This window comes from Mchenga conophoros, linkage group LG23 (assembly GCF_057382185.1).
Source record: "Mchenga conophoros isolate Kocher_MC1m ecotype Shallow Benthic linkage group LG23, M_conophoros_male_GT1.1, whole genome shotgun sequence".
In the NCBI taxonomy this organism is placed as follows: Eukaryota; Metazoa; Chordata; class Actinopteri; order Cichliformes; family Cichlidae; genus Mchenga; species Mchenga conophoros.
The window spans coordinates 35,145,534-35,166,983 of NC_140547.1; the positions used below are offsets into that span (position 1 = coordinate 35,145,534).

The window sequence follows — 21,450 nt, forward strand, 5'->3', positions numbered from 1 at the left end:
TCATCATTACACACAGCAATCCATTTGGCTTACTGTGTGTAAGGCTGTATGGGAAAACAATGACGTGCGCCCTAATAAATGAAGGTTATTCAGTGCATGAAACTGAAAAGCTGAGGGGTTAACATAAAGGTGTGTACTGCTCCGCTAATAGAGCAGTACAAGCTGACTTTTGCTTAGCAGGTCCCATTTAATTAAGCTATAAAGAGTTTATTTGTCAAACTAAAACCTCTGACAGCTTCATTAACTGGGAAAATATAAACACATGTCATCATCTACCATATCATTATGAAAACAATACCACAGCATATCATATGCCACTGAAACACAGTGACAATGGGCCTCTGTATGCCCTCTTAGATACTAGGCAGATCAAACTAAAAAAAAATGGAAAAGAAAAAGTTTTCTGATGAATTTCACATTATATCAAATTAAAGCAAATTTGCATTACTTGTAAAAATAATGTTTCTAAGTGACCCAAATTGCATTAAGTAGTTCATCAAAGCATTTAATATCAATAGACAATCAAACATGATTCAGACATACCAGTGTCAGATTTCCTTTTATATGTGCAGCTTTAATCAGGATTCAACAAAGCAACATTTGAGCTACAGTAGTGTTTGCAATGTACTATATAGCATCTTTGCTAATCCTTTTTATTTGATCATTATCAGTATAATACACAAAACAAATACAGTACATAAAACAAAGAATGAGTGACACAAATACGTTTTTAAGCCCAGCTACAATGGCTTTGCTGCATTTTTGCAAAATTAAGCAAAAGTCTGTTTGATGGGTTCTTCGTAAATATTCTTGTAAAAAGTTCTTGAAAAAAAAAAAACATGAGCAACTTTATGCATTTTATTGGTCACCTTTAGCCTTACTTGAACAGGCAACTGTTGCTATCGTAGCTCCGCAAGTGTCCTTTAAACCAGCTGCTGGATGTGCAATAAATTCCCCAGCCAAGAGTTCAAAGCGTCAGTCAGCTTCACTGCCCATGAGCTAGCTTGGGATAAAGGGCATATAATCAACCCTAAGTTTGTTCCTAACATGCATCAGCCACAGCTGTCCAGACAACACACTGAGAAAAACAAGTGTTTGTCATGAGGGCTGGGCCAGTCAGGGCTTAAATTGGACAGAAGCCCTTTGCTGTAAGGGGCTTCCCTGAATGGGTGAAAGCAACTTAAGCAGAACTAAATCCCTTATTCTAACAGATGTATGGCAGATGAGTCTGTCACAGTGGCTGAAGGAAGGCGGGTGGGGTTGTTTCTTGGCCAGAAAGAGAGATAGTTAAATGGATGGGTGCATTGGTTTACGCCAAGAAAGATGTGCACAGACATGAGGAAGTCTACCAGGTTTCAGCACTATGGGGATCCTCTGACCTGACAGCTCACGTGAATGAGCTGATATACGTGAGTTACTTGTCTTCTTTCAGCCCCTAGCATATTAACATAATATTAGCTTTGCCGAATTTTTGGAAATGACAGAATTACAATGTGGGTAGTATTAAATATATGATGTCCTATAGTTAATATGATTGAGTTTTCTACAGCAGAAAAAATAAAATCCTATATTTGTCTGTTTGCCAAATATTGTCAACGTTCTATATGTAGCTAATATGTAGCTATCAAGTACAGTATGCTAACACCGACAGAGCTAAAAGGTTGATGCTAATAAGTGTAATATTAATAGGCAGATAAATCATGTTAGTTGTATTAATTTAGCTGGCTAGCATTAAAAACCTATTATGATATTAGCATTGTTTTATTCAGATGATTAATAATATGGTATAATATGCTTATACATAGATTTATTAATTCATTCTTCAATTCATTAATTTTTCAGAAGGTCACTGTTTGCTATTTGCCTATCACTGTTTTACATGCAGTAAAATGCTAATGCCAGCATGCTACTAATAGTAGAAATTGATAAAAAGATGACAAATATTATCAAACATAACACATAAATGCTGAGTATAACAAAGGCCACTTTACATATATGTTATTTTAGCTTGTTATCAGTCAGAAATATTTATTAAATTACTGAGAACATCAGAGGATTTATAATGTATTGAATTTAAGTGTTCATCCATCTGTCTGCCTACTATTATTCTACATGCAGCTAAATGCTAATATCCACATGCTAACAACGATGACGCCAATATGCTGGCATTTAGCAGCGGGTACAGATATTTATAATCTGGTATAACATCATGTAAGCTGTATTTGTTTAGCCTGTTAACAGTCAAAATAATTTCTTTTTGAAAATTTTTGAACTTTCATGTTATTTTTAGTTTATAGACTGGAGGATTATTTTTATTTTTTCCATATATTACCCACCAGCCACAGTAATTTTGATCTGATGACAGCACTAGAAAAAGTCAGAGGATCACCAAAGTTATTGTAAATTTTCCATGAATATTACCATATTAGCCAAATTTATGGACAAGCTAATAGTTGTAGAGATACACTATTTGCACAAACGTACTGGGCTACCTACAGGAGCTGCGCTGCATGGAAACCTATTGCACGAAGCTCCTGCTATACAGTTTTTTGTGCTGATGGTAATGTTGGAGGAGGTTCGGAACTCTGCACTTCAGCAGAGTGTTGATTACACTTATGCACTATATGCCCCAGCTCTTGGCAACCTCACTCTCTAACTTTACGTGGCCTGCCAGTTGGTGTCTCAGTTGCTGTGGTCCCTAAAAACTTCCACTTTTGCAAAAATGCCACTTACAGCTTACTGAGGAATTTCTGAAAGGTACAAAAAATTAGATGAAGGGACTTGCTGCAATGTCTCATTCTATTACAGTAGCACTCTTAAATTAGTGATCTCTTTAGAAAGACCCATTCTTTCCCAAATAAAAGCACAAAAGAGTACAGGCCTAGATTCTTTAGATTTTACACAGCTGAAGCAATGGGACTGAAAATACAAGCATTCAAAGAATAACAGGTGAGACCCAGTACCTTTGTCCATACAGTGAACTTCTGTCAGACTGAAGCTGCTGTCCACAGAAAAAATAATGAAGGCTATATGTGTTTGTCAGGGACATTATCAGTGACTTTTTACAGTAATAGTTCCTTTGGTTATATGTTAGAAAACAAGGCTTAAATAAAGCTCAATAAAAACAACTGTTTAGTTTAAAAAACACACTTGTTGAAGAACTCAACTACTGCAGACCTAATCAGAAATACACAGACAGAAAGTGTGTACTGTTACTTGATAATGTGTCAGATACAAACAGGAAGTCGAGGAACAGACAGATTACAGATTGGTGGGGGGGAGATGTCTCGTCTGTATCCTGTACTTGGCTGCCATTGCACTGAAACCGAAACATTGTCTGATCTGACAGAAAGCTGGATCTTAGATTTCCATAAATGACAGCTTCAACATCAGTTAAACAGCACAAAAATACCACAGCATATCCTGGCACACAAAGTCAAAATAAAATCACTTAAGTCCACCTTAAGTACACAATGCAAAGCAGATAGCAGCTTATGTCACCCTTATTTACATGGTTTCTTACCAAGCCAGTGTATAAATATCTGCTTAGCGGCCTAAAGTTTTTGAGGACAATGTTCCCAGCAGCAGGTGAGAGAGGTTGGTGTTCAAAATCCATATGATAGATATGAAGAACTGATATTTCTGTTGGGAGCATGGGGTCCTCTTATTCCTGAGTTTGTCTCACCACAAACCAACACATGCTGTGCAACAGGTAGGCTTGAGCTGTAATGACAAAATGTGTGCTCGTCACTTTAATTAAGTCACTGTAGATATAAAATACAAATCAGTCCAAAGATCACGTTTGATCAGCTCTTCTACAAGCCACAAGAACGAAACAAACTCACACATGTACACAGAAGAAAAAAGATATTGAAGACAATAACATCATTAACATCAACATTGGGCTTTTTTTTTCTACTAAGGGCTTCAGAACACAAATGTGACAATCTGTCTTTTTGTTTACGTTGAAAACGAAAAAGGCTATTTACATGATTCTCTCATGACACTCGGCCTTATTTCCCCAAATTCTTTGCAGCTTAAAGGCCTCGTCGAACCAAGCTTTCAAAACAGAGAAACATTCTGAGAAAAAAAACCAATGCAGTCCAGTGACATTGGATTAGCTCGCGGAGGTGAAGTAAATTAATGCAAATCAGGGTGCAATTTTGATAAACTTGAGCCCATCGATTGAACCCAATAGTAAGTAATTCTGAGAGGACAGAGCTCTGCTGTGTTGCTCACTTTTGTGGACCGTTATGAGTCAGTTCATGGTACAATCAATCTTTGGTCACCTGTTAGCTGCTGAGCTGTTGAATTTCTGTCTCCTGTTGCTGATATATGCGTGAGGTTTTCTTTCTAGTATAGCTCTGCTGGAATCCAGAAACATGACACAATAATCATCTTTTTCCCCCCCAGCACTTCACTTTCACAAACACACTGTAGACTGGAGTTAACATTTTCCAACAGCCTCAGAAGATGCTTAAATGACCCAGAATACTTTGACTTTGTGCAAAGCATGAACTGAGCTCTCAAGTGTTGCTATTAAGAGGCATGAGTGAGAAAATTATTGATTCACTTTTTGTATGTGAAAAAGAATAGCTCAGTGGGAGTGGAAGGTTCTGCAGGTAATCTACTAAAAAGGTCAATGATTAGTCTTGCGTCAGAAACTGTCGTCTTAAAGGCTGACGCAGCCCAAGACTGCTTTATTACTTTACTACAACCAGCTCTGCCTTATAAACCTAAAATATTTGTTTAACAGCCCATGTGCAGGATGTGTCGCACAACACAAAACATTATTAACTGTCAAATCCCAACCGACTTGCAAACCCAGGACGGTACTGTGACCGTGCAATGTGTTGTTTTGCATAAGGGTCTGCAGGTATTTATTAAAGTCAAAAGAAAGAATCTGACTCACAGCCACCTGCACAATCCTGATATTTAGGAACACCTCCAACACCTTCGTCACAGTTAAAGTGACATTTTGACAAACATTACAGTTTTTCTTAAAATACTTTTGGGACAGAACTTAAAAAGTAGACAAAATGTATGAAGTCGATTTGTGATGTTACAGAGCTCAATGTGTAGTTTTTGAGTTTGTTTATTTTTTGAGCTCTCTGCTATTTTCACTATGACCCGCTGCCTATTTGATGAAACACGATGAAAAAACCTACAAACAGCTCTGCACACTGCAAAAAAACTAACCTTGCTACCAGCTATACAGCCATGGCTTGTATACATCTTGTAATTCTCTCCTTGCCCCCGATGCTCTGCGGCATGTTCTGCTTTGTTATATCAAAATACACTAAATATGTGGGGCTTGGCTCGAACTGTTCAGCGTGAGCAGCTGACAGGGCAGATCCAAAGATTTGTCACAGCCATATACCCGAACCAATTACATGCTCATTCTGATAACGTCTCCCCTTGGCATTCCACATAAATTAATGCTCCTTGCGACAACTATCGCATCCAGGTGCAATATAAGGCATGCTCTTTTCGGTGTTAAATGACGGCACAGTGTGGAGCAAATTACCTGTCGCAAGCCTTAGAAAACCACATTCATATGATTACGTTACATACTTTCCTCCCCACATTTGGAAATGGAACACTTACAAATACATAGCAGCTGTGTCAGTGCCTTACAAAATTGTCACAGTACTCATTTAGTAAATTTCACCAGCAGTTTTTTAAAAAACCAAAACAGGGTTATGAACTGTACATGAGTCTGGTTTTCTCTGTGGACACATTAGCAGGGTGCGTGTCTGGACATCTCTGAACGACAGTCCCAAAACTGTCCACATCGCTGTCCTGATTTGTATGTGACTTGCTCTCCATTTGGTATCTCAACTGTGCATATTGGTTTCCCAACTGAGTGACCCAGGCTCAAAATTCTGTTAAATCACATATATCCAATCCTTAATTTGTGCTAACACATCTGCCACAGCCGTCCAGTCACCCTCGTGTAAGTAGGCCAGAAAAAAACCCCACTTTTTTCAAACATTCTTGCTGGCCCTAAATGATGACTTTTTAATTCAAAACTTCTTTTCCTCTCACATTTTACTTTGAGACTCTTACTGCCAGTGCTTTTGGGAAACCAGGCCTGCAGCAACAGTTCTTGAATCTTCAAGTAAAGATGTACAACAAGAGACACAAGCACCCTCTGCGTTAGGCAGAGGAAAAGAATTGGCAAGATTTTTTTTTTTTTTTTAAAAAGGAGACATAAAACGACATTATTAATGCACTTGCAGCATCAATCTCGAGAGATGCGTCTTTCTCATAGCGCGGAATTAGGTACATTTTAAAATCATGTTTTAAAATTCAAATGCGAGTTAGATTGCAGAGTTTATGAGCCCAGTGCAGTAAGAACATGAAGCATTAAATTACTTTGTTAAATTCTACAGGTAGTAGTGACCAAGTGTGCTCCCATAGTTTAAGCAATGACTGACATATACATGGTCGGTGTTCAAGACAAAGAGGAGTCCATGTTCCCTTTTTGGGGGTGAGAATCATGCAAACTGCAGCAGAACAGATGAGAAAGAAGCAAAGCACCCTCTCTCCTGTTAATGCAGTCTTAAAATGCAGTTTTTTAGGCCATGAAAAATAGGAAAGGGAATCGTGAAGCCTTGCATCCATTCAAAGTGCTTGATCTAAATAGGTGAGTATAGTTTTTGTTCTTTGTTTTCACATTTGTTTAGTCTGGAGGGAGAGATGTAGCAATGGCTGCTTTCATTATGGATCACCCCTCTTCTATTAGGCTCAACCTTCCCTTCTCCCTGACACAAACTGCCCCCCCCCCACGCCCCCCCCACGCCCCTGAAAAAAAGGAACAATAAGAAGAGCGATTACGTTGAGATGACAACTCCTTTCGACAACGGTTCTCTGTTGAGGTACGTGGCCCAGTAGACGAGGTTGAAGGTTCCGAAGAGGACAGGGAACACTATCCGCGACATCTTGTCGATCTTGCTGACACTGTTGTAGGTCTTCTTGGGGTCCATCGTCTTGGTCTCAGCAGAACGCAGGTGTACCGACGTCGTGTTGGAGATGGTGGAGATGGACGTGTCCTTGGTGAGGTTGGGGGTGTAGTTGACACCTGCCGAGCACACGTTGTTGGGCTTCTTGGACAGAACCATCGGGTCTCGTTTCTATGGCAGGACAGAGCACGTTGAGTAGAATGTTAGTTACAAGCCTCATTTTGCTCTACTGTTACAGTTTTTTTTTCTGGCTTGAGAAGAATCTGTGTTTTTCGTTCTGTCTGGAGTGATTAGTGACCTTACTGAGGTGAAATATTTCTGGCAGAACATTCTGGTAAAATGTGGGCTGCTGAGTTATTGAATTTCAATCAGTTAGCATCATGATTTCCACTGGTGTTCTGTCAGTTTGAGTTTTATTTATGATGACTGCACTGTGCATATATGTTTTAGTGCAGCTGTTAACAGATGCCTGGCGGTTGTCCTAGACATCACTGGGATTACTAAACCAAGCAGAATTTATAGTAATCCATGCTGTGAAGTGACTTTCAATATCCTGATGACTCACAGTGCATTTATGTACTTAACTGTTTTTTTCAACACTTATACTGAAGTTCACTTGCTTCAGTGCCACGTAAATGTAACACTGCTCTAATATCTGTTTGCTAACTGTGTAGCTAAAGGCAGAAAATGATTAGTTTGGCATGAAGGCCTTGACACACCGGATGTGATTTTGCTGGACAAAACTGCGGCATTTATTTTTTTGAACCAAGCTTGCTTTTTCTGATCCAAAAGCAGAAATCTGACCAATCAGATTATGTTTGGCACACCAGTACGGTACATACAATCAGCTCTCTGTAATTATTTCTTTGCCTCCTCAGATGTGGTCTCAACTCTGCCAACAACAGCTCAAACTACTCCGCTGTCATCCCGAGATATGTATGAAAGTGGTCGTCATACAGCTTCAACTCCTGGATCAAACCATGAAATTCTTCCTGGTGTTGCCTGATGAGAATTAGAGGAACCCAGAATCTCAGTTTCTTCCTTTTCTTGTTCAGAAACATCAGGAACAGCTTATCATTGCTTTATAATGATTTAATTTTTTTCACAGTGCATGTGAAATGTGATCTGCCTGTTTATACAATACACAACGAGTTTGGATCCGAAGAACTGGGAATTTCACTTTGGTGTTTTTGCAGTGTGTTCGGTGTGTAATGACCTTAAGACTGTTTAAAACCCTATAGTACCACAGAGTAAGTAGTACTGTTTATCAGATAAGCCTAGAGGCCTAGAGTAGAGTCACTGAATTTCTTCTGGATTTTTTTTATGGTATGATCTGACAAATAATCAAATAAATAACTGTGCTTCAGTTTTTTTGTCAGTGAAATTGTGTGGGCTCAAATTGTGGTCATAAATATTTTGTACTTGTAAATCAGTTTTGTACTTGTAAATTAGGATTCGTATGTGTAAAAAGAATGTGTGTGTGTGTGTGTGTGTGTGTGTGTGTGAAACAGATTTGTATGTGTAAAAAGAATTTGTGTGTGTGTGGACTTAGCCAAAAAATACGTGTGAAACTCTGCACTCAAGTTTTAAGTACAAGTACGATTCGATAGAAGCTAGGTCCCCTAACTTTCAGTAGCTGTTGAAAGGATAAAGTTTTGGTATATCAGTGGTTAGAAATACTTTAGGATTCGTTTAACACAAAGCCGGGATCATGGCTGTGAGTCACAGTGCGCAGCATAAAGGTACTTTCACATCGGACGCAGCATGTGCTGCTAATGCTAACTGCTAACTAAAAGCCAAGGATCCAGAATTTGTTGCGCTGGCTGCTGAGCTCTGTGGGTTTTTGCAGCAGCTCTACCTGTGCTAGATGCACCTGCTCCTTGTTGTTTCTATCTCTGACTTTATGTCCTCTACAAGAGTTTCTGTTTTTTTTGCTGGTTCTTCAAATATTCAATAAAAAGATGTGTGCTCATTCATAATGAAGAAAGCTTTGTAACTATCCCCACTAGTGAAGACTGTCATTTCCACAATAAGGTTAGATAACCATTTGCACCAGTCAGATAACAAAACATAACACAACAATATTGTTATTTCACATAATCAATCATTTGCAACACTTCCTTTGTTTCTTGTGGAATATGATACAAACCGGATTCCAAAAAAGTTGGGACACTAAACAAATTGTGAATAAAAACTGAATGCAACGATGTGGAGATGGCAAATGTCAATGTTTTATTCAGAATAGAACATAAATCACAGAACAAAAGTTGAAACTGAGAAAATTTATCATTTTAAGGTTAAAATATGTTGATTCAAAATGTCATGGTGTCAACAAATCCCAAAAAAGTTGGGACAAGGCCATTTTCACCACTGTGTGGCATCTCCCCTTCTTCTTACAACACTCAACAGATGTCTGGGGACTGAGGAGACCAGTTTCTCAAGTTTAGAAATAGGAATGCTCTCCCATTCTTGTCTAATACAGGCCTCTAACTGTTCAATCGTCTTGGGCCTTCTTTGTCGCACCTTCCTCTTTATGATGCGCCAAATGTTCTCTATAGGTGAAAGATCTGGACTGCAGACTGGCCATTTCAGTACCCGGATCCTTCTCCTACGCAGCCATGATGTTGTGATTGATGCAGAATGTAGTCTGGCATTATCTTGTTGAAAAATGCAGGGTCTCCCTGAAAGAGATGACGTCTGGATGGGAGCATATGTTGTTCTAGAACTTGAATATATTTTTCTGCATTGACGGTGCCTTTCCAGACATGCAAGCTGCCCATGCCACACGCACTCATGCAACCCCATACCATCAGAGATGCAGGCTTCTGAACTGAGCGTTGATAACAACTTGGGTTGTCCTAGACCTCTTTGGTCCGGATGACATGGCATCCCACATTTCCAAAAAGAACTTCGAATCGTGACTCGTCTGACAACAGAACAGTCTTCCATTTGCCACACTCCATTTTAAATTATCCCTGGCCCAGTGAAAACGCCTGAGCTTGTGGATCTTGCTTAGATATGGCTTCTTCTTTGCACTGTAGAGTTTCAGCTGGAAATGGCGGATGGCACGGTGGATTGTGTTCACTGACAATGGTTTCTGGAAGTATTCCTGAGCCCATTCTGTGATTTCCTTTACAGTAGCATTCCTGTTTGTGGTGCAGTGTCGTTTAAGGGCCCGGAGATCACGGGCATCCAGTATGGGTTTACGCCCTTGACCCTTACGCACAGAGATTGTTCCAGATTCTCTGAATCTTTGGATGATGTTATGCACAGTTGATGATGATAACTCCAAAGTCTTTGCAATTTTTTTGGTGGGTAACACCTTTCTGATATTGCTCCACTATCTTTCTGCGCAACATTGTGGGAATTGGTGATCTTCTACCCATCTTGGCTTCTGAGAGACACTGCCACTCTGAGAAGCTCTTTTTATGCCCAATCATGTTGCCAATTAACCTAATTAGTGTTAATTGGTCTTCCAGCTCTTCGTTATGCTCAAATTTACTTTTTCCAGCCTCTTATTGCTACTTGTCCCAACTTTTTTGGGATTTGTTGACACCATGTAATTTTGAATCAACATATTTTTCCTTTGAAATGATACATTTTCTCGGATTAAACTTTTGATCTGTCATCTACGTTCTATTCTGAATAAAATATTGACATTTGCCATCTCCACATCATTGCATTCAATTTTTATTCACAATTTGTTTAGTGTCCCAACTTTTTTGCAATCTGGTTTGTAATAACTTAGCTGATGTCTCAAATACACTGCCGCACTTGTAGGCCCTGCAACCAACTGCTAATATTTCATAACCACAGGTCATAGCCAAGTTTGCGATTTTGGTATTTCTGGATGATCTGAGGATAAACTCTTAAATGTGTATCAAAGTACCCACAAATTGTACCTTAGGGTGTTGTGCTTCCATAGCCTTCTTGCCATCCCAAGCCCAGCTCCTCTTGGTGAAGTAGTTCACTGTTGCGAACTCAATGAGGGCAGAAAAGACAAAAGCATAGCAGACGGCAATGAACCAGTCCATGGCTGTAGCATAGGCCACTTTGGGGAGCGAGTTCCTCGCACTGATGCTAAGGGTGGTCATGGTCAGCACAGTGGTCACCCCTGGGTGCAAACAAAGTTAGACATGACGATTTTAAATTTAGTTTTTATGAGCCAGCTGGAAACAAATGACAGACTGGCCTCACTCAGTGAAGGTGGGCACTTTAATAACTCCTAACTGTCAGCTTGTGCAGTGCTGCTGCTCAGTGAGCGACTGTTATTATTCTCCCTGGTATGAATGCGCATGATGGAAATATTACCCAGTTAAATAAGAAGTTTTTTTACTTTTTTTTTTTTAAGGATTAGTACGTAAGCAGCTTCACTCACCAAAAACAGTTCTGGCAGGAACTGACTCTCTGTTCAGCCAAAATGACACCTGGGACAGGATTACAGTCATGAAACATGGCATATACGTCTGGATGACAAAATATCCAATCTTCCTCTTCAGGAAGAAATGGGCCATCATCACTGTATACTGTCCTGAGGGGAAAGAAGCAAATAAAAAGGATATAAGGTTAGATAAGGACAACAAACAACAGCGTCCTAATAACAGAAATATCTACTTAAAGATGCACTTTGAGAATAGAGGAATTATTAATGTGCGACTTGACCTCCTTACTGAACAAAAGATGTTTAGTCTACCGCATTGGGCATGTCTTTATTTTAGAACAAACTACCAGCTGTGTGATCAAAAAAACAAGTAAACTGGCTGCAATGGTGCTTAGTCACTGGATAAAAGGAATGAAAAGTGTCATTTGAGAAGCTCCCCTTCTTTCCACTATTCTACCATTAGACTAATGAAATAATCAGAGGTGTTGGAGACTGGTGAAAATGTGTAAAGAGAACATTTCAGTTAAACATAACAGCAAAATGAACCTGACTTCAGGTCTGTTATTAAAAGGAAAAATTAGCGTAAGTGGTGTTAATTACTGTGAGAACACGAGAATAGATTATTATGCAGTTAATGTCTGGGTTCAACAATGGGCCATGACAGTGGGAGGTAAAAAGTGTGTTGAGAGGTGGGAAGTGGGAGGACAGAATACTCTGCTAAACAACAGAAGATTGCATTTGAGGGTTTTAAATAAAAATCTCCATTGCCAGCAGCAGTTTGTGACTGCAGGTGCTGGTAAACTATGAAAAACCTAATGACTGTATTCCATACACTGGGGCACACGTACACAAGCCGCTCTCTCTCTCCCTCACAAACACACACACACACACGCACGCACGCACGCACGCACGCACGCACGCACGCACGCACACACACACACACACACACACACAAACAGAGTAATACATGAGGCTTTCTCCAGGCACAATCGGATTTTTGAACCTCCCTAATCCCTGGTTACAATCTGCATCCTGCCATCAGTGAGCGCAAAGAGAGGGAGTTAAAAAGCAGGGGGGGGGGTTGAGGGGGGTGCTGAGGCTTCCTGTCTTGGGATCCATTGCTGAGCTCCAAACCCCACCCCTTTCCACCCTGCCAATCCAGGCTCTAACACACGTAGACACAGTCAAACACACATGAAGGATGATCTCTAGCTGTTGACACACACCTCAGCGCACGCTCTAAGCCACGGAGACGGACACTCATTGCTTCTAATCACTGGTGGGATGGAGGGGGGATAGCCGTGTAGATATATCTGCATACCTCTTTTTTTCTTTTTATGTTGTTTTTCTTTCTTTTTATTTTTCTGGTACCTCCAACGCTCTTCATGGAACTGACTGGCTTGGGGAGGACAGAAAAAGCAATTCAGAAAGCGCGCTGAACTCATCAGCTGACATCAGCTTAAAACCGGGGGAAATTTCTCTATTTTGCAGCTGCCCTGTGTTGAGGACGAACGGCCACTACGCACACTTATCAACGTCACTGTCACTGCCATGCCTCGATCTGGAGTTCCCCAGCATGCTTAGTTCTCTCTTCTACCTAATCGCTCGGGCCTTCTGATGCCTTCATGACTCCAGGCCACCTGGTTCACAACTACCCAGTCCACTTCTACACCTGCTGGAATCATCCAGACACATCCCTTGCAAAGGGTTACCTTTGCACTTGATGCATGGATCCTGAAAGGACCGGGGGCAAAGGAAAGAGGAAGACCATGCTCCTCTGGTGGATTTTACTTTTCTCCCAAGGATCTGTATTTCACAGTGTTTGTGGGGAACTCCCTTTTGTGTCAAGCAACAATGCAGCCATGCTGGTAAACTGGTGAGTTGGAGGGAAACTGTTTTGCCCTGTTTTGCCAAAGCTGTGTGCACAGCATTTAAAATGATTTATTATTCTCTGGAAAATGTCCTTCTAGATCATTTAACTTCTTAACACCCGGTAAGTCAGTGTCAATGCATCAAGTGTCAGGGTTAGACATAATGGGAGGGGTAGTGGTAGTGTTTTTATAGTACCTTAAAAGAAAAGTATTAAGATACAAACTAAAAAAAACTGTTCATTAGATATTTGCTAGACATTAAGGCTAACACCAAGCCCATTCCTAACCCTAAATGGGTTACTGGTGACCAGATGGGTCTTCAGAGGTTCACAGGATATGGCGTTTTGTCCCAACACTGACGTCGCAAAGGTTCCTGACAAGCCCTGAGGTCCCTGCAAACTGTAGACGTAACTGTTGCTAGAGTAAGCCTTATCTGCTTTTAGAGTCAGGGAGTTATTTAAGGAAAGTATCTGAGACGGAAGAAGCCGTGACCCTAAAGATGTCAGGTCTTTAAAGAAAAACTCCCTCACTTATCTCCACTTTCACATCCTCAAGGGGGAGTGCCTCAGATTAGTGTTGTAATTAAAGTCAAACACCATCCAGCATCTGACACACAAAACGTCATGAATACTGTTCATTAGCTACTTTTAGCTAGTCCCGTATTCACAAGGGGTCACAACATGTAGCGCCACACACTTGCTTTCGCAGATCTGTACACCAGATATCCTTCCTGACACAACCGAGAGACGTGTTTCCTCTCAGACTCAAACCAGGAATATCTGGCTTGCTAGGCAAATGTATAAGCCACTGTATTATGGAGCCACTCATTATCAATGTTCATTGTCAAGAAATAGCTAATATTACTAAATGTAACTGCTTAGCAACCACCAGGTGGTCCCATCTGGAGTTATGGTTAGAGATCAAATTTGTTAAAGTTTTTTTCTTGTCTGGAAAGGCCCAGTTGAAAAGCTTTTCACTGAAAAACTGTAATGCCAAAGTGTATTCTTCTCTGAAAGTGTGTCCTTTTGCTTGTGGCTAAAAAAAACCCCAAACCGTAACCCTAGGTGGACATGGCAAACGAGGTTAATCTTAAATCTCAAACTGTATCCCTGCATACAGTTAGACATAAAGGTTTTGACAGATGCAATGTTACAGGTTAGGACTGCATCTATAAAATAATTTGTTAACAAGACTGAAATGTTTTCCTCCACTATTACTCTACATACTAACATGTTGGACTAAAGCCATTCAGTTGAGGCGATCAGATTTCCTTGTATTACTGTGGTCTTCAAACTTTTAGGACCATGTAACAGAACAACTGCTATATATATTTAAGAAAAGAAAATTTCAGAAAGTAGAACCTCTAATTCCCATCTGTCACTGCACCCTCGGTAACACCTGTTCACTGCATTCAATATTTCATTTAACACAATAGGGAAAAGTGCAAGATCAAAAACCAGAGCTCAGATCTGGCACATCTTAGAGTGTCATATTTGGTCTGTCAAAGTTATTAGTGAGAGAGTCAAAGATATAAACAGTAAATTAACCTTCTGGGCTGAATGTGACCCCAGAGCTCAAGCTCATCAGCAATCTCCACCACTGATTTGGGCAGTTTCCAGACAGAAGCTTTGAGCTGCATGAATGATTTACCGCCTTTGGTCCTGGAGATAAATGGAATTCTCGGATAATGTTTAGCTTTTTGTGGTAGCAGGCACGACACCAGATGGTGGCTCGATGATTTGGGTAATATCATTAGTACTATCAAATACAACATATGAACATAAATACTGTATCATAGTTATTATACTTAGAGTATATATTGTTTATATCTGATCAGCCATATGAGAAGGAATCGGTTGGATTAATTTATCTCCAAAGGGTTGGATGATGCGACATTCTTACAACTTCATTTGACAAGAAATTTAGATACTGTGCTATTTTGGTTTGCTCTGACTTTTTGCACACCCATGTGCACAGCCACATGGTCTACATCCAGCCTCAGCCCTCTATATGTTAAGTTGGGGGCTGGGTGGCTATATTTTAGAACAATTTTTGTGCAAGTACAAGTGATTTGTTTATATTTGTTCAAAAACTCAAATCACTTACACCTGCTTTAGGGTTTTCTGGGTGGTGTTAGTGGCAGAAATATGCAACTAAGCAAACAAAAAATGATCCAAATGGAGATGCTTTAAACAAATTTTAATAGTTTGAAGTAGACCATTTACTAATTTTTGAAAATCACATAATTTAGCATGTGGCTAAACCTACACTAAACTCTAAGTCAAAAACAGGTTGCTAGCGACCTGGTGGATATTAACAGGTTAAGCACATAACTCAGTAATTGGCCCTAAATGTAAACACAGGTTTGTAAAGATCAGTGAAACAGCTTCCATGTACAGTGGATGAATTTCTCACCATTTTTTTCCTTTTACTGTAACTACATTACTGTGTCTTTAAACCAGGTTTCTAGAATCAACTACACCGTAAAAAAAAAAAAATCCTAAAAAAAACAGTAATATTCTGGCAGCTGGGGCGCCAAAACAATAACAGAAAATAACAGAAAATAACTTTCTCATGAAAATACAGTTATTTTCAGTAATGACAATACAGTTTGTTGCCCTAATTTTACATGGGATTTTGCCTTTTTCAAGTGCTTTTAAACATTAAATTAGGTACATTTTAATGTGATCAACCAATGAAATTACCTATAAACAAGGTCAATGAATGCGGCAATATGAATAATAATACTTAAATGTACAGAAATATACAGTTAACAGTTGGTTTAAATAATAATAATGGATTGCATTCATATAGCGCTTTTTGAGACCCTCAAAGTGCTTTACAATTCCACTTTATAATTCCCCTCTGGCCATCACCAGTAGGTGGTAGGTGAAGTGTCTTGCCCAAGGACACAACGAGTGTCCGAGCCGGGGATCGAACCGGCAATCTTCTGATTACAAGGCGAACTGCCAACTCTTGAGCCACAATTGCCCTAAATAACAATAATAATAATTATTATTTGATGTAAAAAAAGTTAAGAATCATTTTATTTTTTCCATAGCATTACATTTGAATTAAACAGTTCAATCTTTCAAATAACGGACAAATATTTGTGAAATTATGATACATTTGTGAATGTATTTTAACAATCTAAATATGCATATGTACAGACAGATACATTTAAAAAACAAGAAAATTATGTTTTATTACATTTACAGTGATTTTACGTTGATTTACATTTGAAATGTAAAATCACAACCTATTTATGTATATTTAATGATATTCTAGAAGAACAGTACAAAACTGTAAAATATACAGTAACATACTTTTATATTACATTTTTTTTACAGTGTAGTCAACCAAATGCTTTTCAGTGCAGCAGTTAGAAACTAGACTTATGTAACTCTTGGCTTCTTGCAAAAGTATTCACATTTGCAAGAAGCCACCATTTAACCTCTTCACATCCACCTGTCATAGGGTTAGAGCTGGGTTTGTTTTAACCAAATGCTAAGCTGTTGAAATTTTAAGATCTTACCTTTCAAATTAAGTGTCATCTACACTTTTGGGCTAAAATTGACCCTCAACCTAGTAGATCCTAGAAATAAACATGCAGTTACTCTGTGAGCTACTAGCTTCTACCATTAACTAGCACATTAATTAACATGTCAAACCATTCAGTGTTATAACCTACTAGCCAGGCAGTCATCAGTCCTTTAACCAACAAGAGCTTTAGCCTTTCACTTAAACCATTGAGTCACCAAGCAAATATTTAAAGAGCTGTGGTACGCAAATAAAAAAAGGAGGGGAAATCCACACTTTTAATAACGGTTCTACTAGATACTAGAGGAAAGTGTATTACAGTTTGGTTTTACATAAGAGTATTAAGCAGATGACTTTCAACACCCACACCACACCCTACCAGCCCCACGTGTCAAAGTGAGGCCGTCCAATCCCAGGCCACACACAAACACACACACTTTTTTTTTTACTCTAGCTTGGCAAAGACCTAAATTGTTATTATCATGATTATTTTTTCACTTAAATCGTTTCCTGTATAATCACCTTAAAGTAAAATATCTCCTGTAAAAGCAACCCGGTTTAACGCTTCACCTTAAAGCCTAAAAACTTTAAAGTCCTAACCCCCACAATAAAGAAGTAACTTCTGGTCCTCCAGCTTATTGTCACAATGACCCTGCTGTGTGACTGTCACAGTGACGACATTTGATACAAAGATAAATATACAAATGCACACACCAGCAAACACACAGACACACCCAGCCAATCCCTCACTGAGCTGTGATGTCATCTTCTTATGCAAAAGCTGATGGGTGGTTGGATGGGGGATTAACCCTAGGACTCAGGTCTCTCTCGATTTGTGTATGTGTGCATGTGCGCGCATGCTTCTATGTGTGTGCGTGTGTGCAGGGATAAGTGTTGTTTGACAGGGCTGTCCGAGCCTGTAGACAGCTGGTTGTGAGAGGGATAGGCTACTCTGCACTAGCCTCCACTCATTGACTCTTAACTACTGATAATGTTTCCCACATTTCCTCTCCACCTCGCAGCACATCCATTTCTCCCTACAGTGTTTATCTTCCCTAATCTAGAATTAGTTACATCACCTTAACTAATTCGTACCATGCAACATAATTCACCTCAGTGCTAATGAAAAATACACAATGCAATGCTTGCACTATGTTCTGATTGAGGTTTCTTTATTTAATGAAAATAATAAATAATTAACAATTTTTTAAAAATTTTATAACTTAAAAAAAGTTTTGAACAGTGGCACAGTTTTCATAATGTTTGTACACAACACAACATATTTGAAGTTGAACAATCAATGTTAAATTAACCCAAAGTTGAATTTAACCTCTTAAATCCAGATGTTAAGGGGTTAAGAAAAAATATAGATTTGACTAATGAACTAATTACATTCTTATGTACCGTCCCTTTTTTAGAGAATTAAATGTAGTGCAATAATTTAATATAATCGTAATAAAATCTTTTTTAAACTTTGTCAGTGATCCTTTGATGATGACTTCCTGAAGTCTGGAATCCGTGGCCAATCAGCAGAGAAAAGGTTTCCCGCCGAGGCTTTTACTGTAGCAGTGTTTAGTTGCTGCCTGCACAATAGTCCACCTTTTTTTTATATTTTTCAAAATCTCCTGGGTTACTTTTGTCAGCATGGTCTGGCTCATTGTTCATCTGTTCGCTGAGATGACATCCAGTTAACTTGACTGCAAGTCGCTCAGTGTGTACACACACTGCTCAGTACACTTTTGTTTTGTCAAATCACCAACAAACACCTGTGACCTAGTGTCATAGGAAGCTATATGTACCCCTGCATCAAATTGTCTCTACTTTATTCAGATTATGAGTCATTTTAGATCTTTTTTCCTTTTGTTTCTTCCCAGCTCTGCTGTATTTTCATCTGTCCAGCAAGCTAGCGTGGCTAGCTAAACATAAATGTTTTGCATCTTGCAATCAATGCAGTGACTTCCACACTTGGTGCATCCTGTGGGGTTTTTTTTGTCTTTCCCGTGGAAATGATCTTGCCAACATCCACCACTTTTGTCTTTTATGGATTTAAGGACCTGTTTCTGTTGACGAGCTCTCCAATGCTTTCTTTTTTTCTCAGCAAGAGCCGAACTGCTGATTTGACAAGTTTCTGCTCCCTTTCAGATATGTTTGTTTTCCAGTCTAAGGATAGAATATTCTCTTTGCCTTAAGAGGTCCTTCAACCTTTGCTTCAGTTCACAGAAACAACTTCCAAATGCAAATGCCACACTTGGAATCATCTCTGGACCTTTAACCTGCTTAACTTGTGAAAAAATACAGAAATAAGCCAGAGTCAACTCCCCAATAATATTTTAGCTCCAGAAAATAGGGCAGTTTGTATATAAATACAGCTGATGCAATATTTTTGTCCGAATCCTTAAATTAAAGCTAAACATCGGCATTTCAGTTGCATCTGTTTCATTAAATCTGCTCTGATGGTAAACAAATATGCTGACAAAGGTCTCTACACCTGTAAAAAAGAGCTAACTCAGAATTATTACTTAAATAACAGATGGTACAAGTAGTTTATAACATCATATGGTTTTAATTGTTTCTGTACAGTAGTTGAGGTTTATGGACGAAGAGTGAATCCCGATAAATAAAAAACAACTAACACAAATAGAAACAGATGGGTCATCAATGAACTCATTTTAAATGGTATGTTTGGGCTCTTTGTAAAAAGATGCTTTTCAAACACAAAGTGTTTGAAAATGCCAAATGTTACATCACGTACACTCGTACACTCGTACACTGTGTTTTAAGGAAACTAGACAAGTGTAGGACAAAAGAAGATGAACAGGACATGAATACCATCTTAATGTCCTCACAGAATCAACATGGAAATTGGCCCATTTGCTGTTTGCCAGTGTCAAGGATAGCCTCAAGCCATTTTTGAGGAAAAGAAGGGCCAAACTTTACAAAAACTGGACCCAAAATTATTTCAACGTGTCTTATGTTGTGATGAATCCAAGCAAATTTAAAGGTTTCAGTTGAACTTGTCATTATTATGTGTAATCAACATAATAGTGTAAGTGTAAGTGCCTACAGTCATCGATAAAACACACCGGACAAAAAAGCCTGAACAAAAAGCAGCCACTTGCTCCAAAGCAAGCAAGTGATATTGGGGATCTTCTCAAAGATAGAATGATGAGCGCAGCAAAGTATTGTCAGATTTTCATCGACCAAACAATACATTTAAAAAACATCTGATTGGCAACAGCTTTAATAAACACACAATGGAACATGATCGGTGATGGATTGGCCTCCCCAGAGCCCCTATCTTAACATTAAGCAGAGTGGCGTCATGACAGAGAACAAACCAAAAACAGCCAACATCCAAAGATAAGCTTTGAATGTTCTTCAAGAGACCTATTCCTGAAGACTACATAAAGAAAGCTAGCTTAAAATAGTTCAGGCTATGTTGAAGAATAAAGGCGCTCATACCAAATATTTGACATTTTCAACTTGTTGTTTTATGCATACTCTGTTTTTGCCTTATTCTGTATTTTCATTTATGTTTGCTAATATTTCAGTAAATCACTCTACTTATTTTTCCATTTTCCTGCCAAAAGATACATTTTATAGGTTGTTCAAAACAACCTAGTTCATAGGTACAGTTTTGATGCCACTGAATATTTACAGTTTTGTTGTGATGCTAGCTGAAGTGATGAAGCTAACATTAGCTTGCCATTGTATCACCACAGTTATGATGAAGAAATAAAGTTCCCATATTAAATGTGGACATGTAGACAATGTTGTAATACTATGTTTGTATGAATACAATCTTCCACTAATAACCAGTACTCGAGTTAGAAACAGTAACTGCTAGCTTGTTGCGTAGCTAAACTGCATTAACACCAGCAACATATGTAAGTATCCTTACATGCCTACACAAATGGGCTAAACTAAGTTAAACTAAACTATTGGTTAAACTAAGCTTTACAAAACTCCTGTAATTTGTAGCATGATCAAGTAAGCAGTATTGGATTTGTTGTGTGTGTTAATAATTAGAAAATTATTGAATATTTCTATCCTTATTAATGAGTGGTGTAGTGTTTGTCCCGTTGACAGCTTGTATTTGTGTTCAACGGTAATAGTTAAGTCATCCTATTTTTGTTTTTATTGTACTATGTATCCTATACAGTAACTGTCTACTGGGGCTCCAGTTCTTATATTGCTGTGTTACCTAATCTCTATTTTTTCCCCTAATATCACAAAATATTCCATCATTTGGGATTAAGTATATTACTTTTATCTCTGCCACAACTTATTTCACTAATCCATCCATTCTTAATACTTTGCTACTAGCAATAGAAGCACACTGCTGTTAATATTATTACTACAGAGTTATTAAAATAGCACATACCCCTGCTTGTGTGTATATCCTCTGTGTTAGCACTTTGTCCAACAAGATGATACTGATTGAGTCTGGAGCCATCCTCTGCCACCACCACAGATTCTTTAGCTCCCTCAGTCCAAGTGTAGACGACTTCTGACACAGGATAGGCATCTGAGAGACAAACAGGAAAGATTATTCTGATTTAAGTGTTTTGCTCTTAATATGATGACATTCAAAGTGGAAGTGAAACCCTGTTTGTTTACAGCAGAGTAGATTATTAACATATTAGAGTGAGTTACAACCTTGTCATCACTCATTATGTGTAGCTCCCCGTGT

The 21,450-nt window shown here is 38.8% G+C and overlaps 2 protein-coding genes across 4 annotated transcripts in view; one reads left to right on the plus strand and one right to left on the minus strand.

The window, feature by feature from the left end:
• Positions 1-553: 553 nt before the first annotated feature.
• Positions 554-21,450, minus strand: part of LOC146547734 (gamma-aminobutyric acid receptor subunit alpha-5-like) — a 43,012-nt gene continuing 22,115 nt past the window's right edge. Inside the window, exons 7-11 of the mRNA XM_085265274.1 lie at positions 21,142-21,285; positions 11,344-11,496; positions 10,868-11,079; positions 6,841-7,136; positions 554-3,723 (exon numbers count right to left, since the gene is read on the minus strand). Of these exons, the coding sequence (XP_085121400.1) occupies positions 3,606-3,723; positions 6,841-7,136; positions 10,868-11,079; positions 11,344-11,496; positions 21,142-21,285 (923 nt within the window). The 3' untranslated portion in view covers positions 554-3,605. The remainder of the gene's footprint in view (positions 3,724-6,840; positions 7,137-10,867; positions 11,080-11,343; positions 11,497-21,141; positions 21,286-21,450) is intronic.
• LOC146547735 (gamma-aminobutyric acid receptor subunit beta-3-like) overlaps positions 12,600-21,450 on the plus strand; it is an 89,732-nt gene continuing 80,881 nt past the window's right edge. For all 3 annotated transcript variants that reach the window (XR_014890768.1, XM_085265271.1, XM_085265272.1), the window contains exon 1: positions 12,600-13,222. Coding sequence is in view for 2 of the 3 variants with exons in the window: in XM_085265271.1 (XP_085121397.1) it covers positions 13,074-13,222 (149 nt within the window). In the remaining variant the exon portion in view is untranslated. The remainder of the gene's footprint in view (positions 13,223-21,450) is intronic.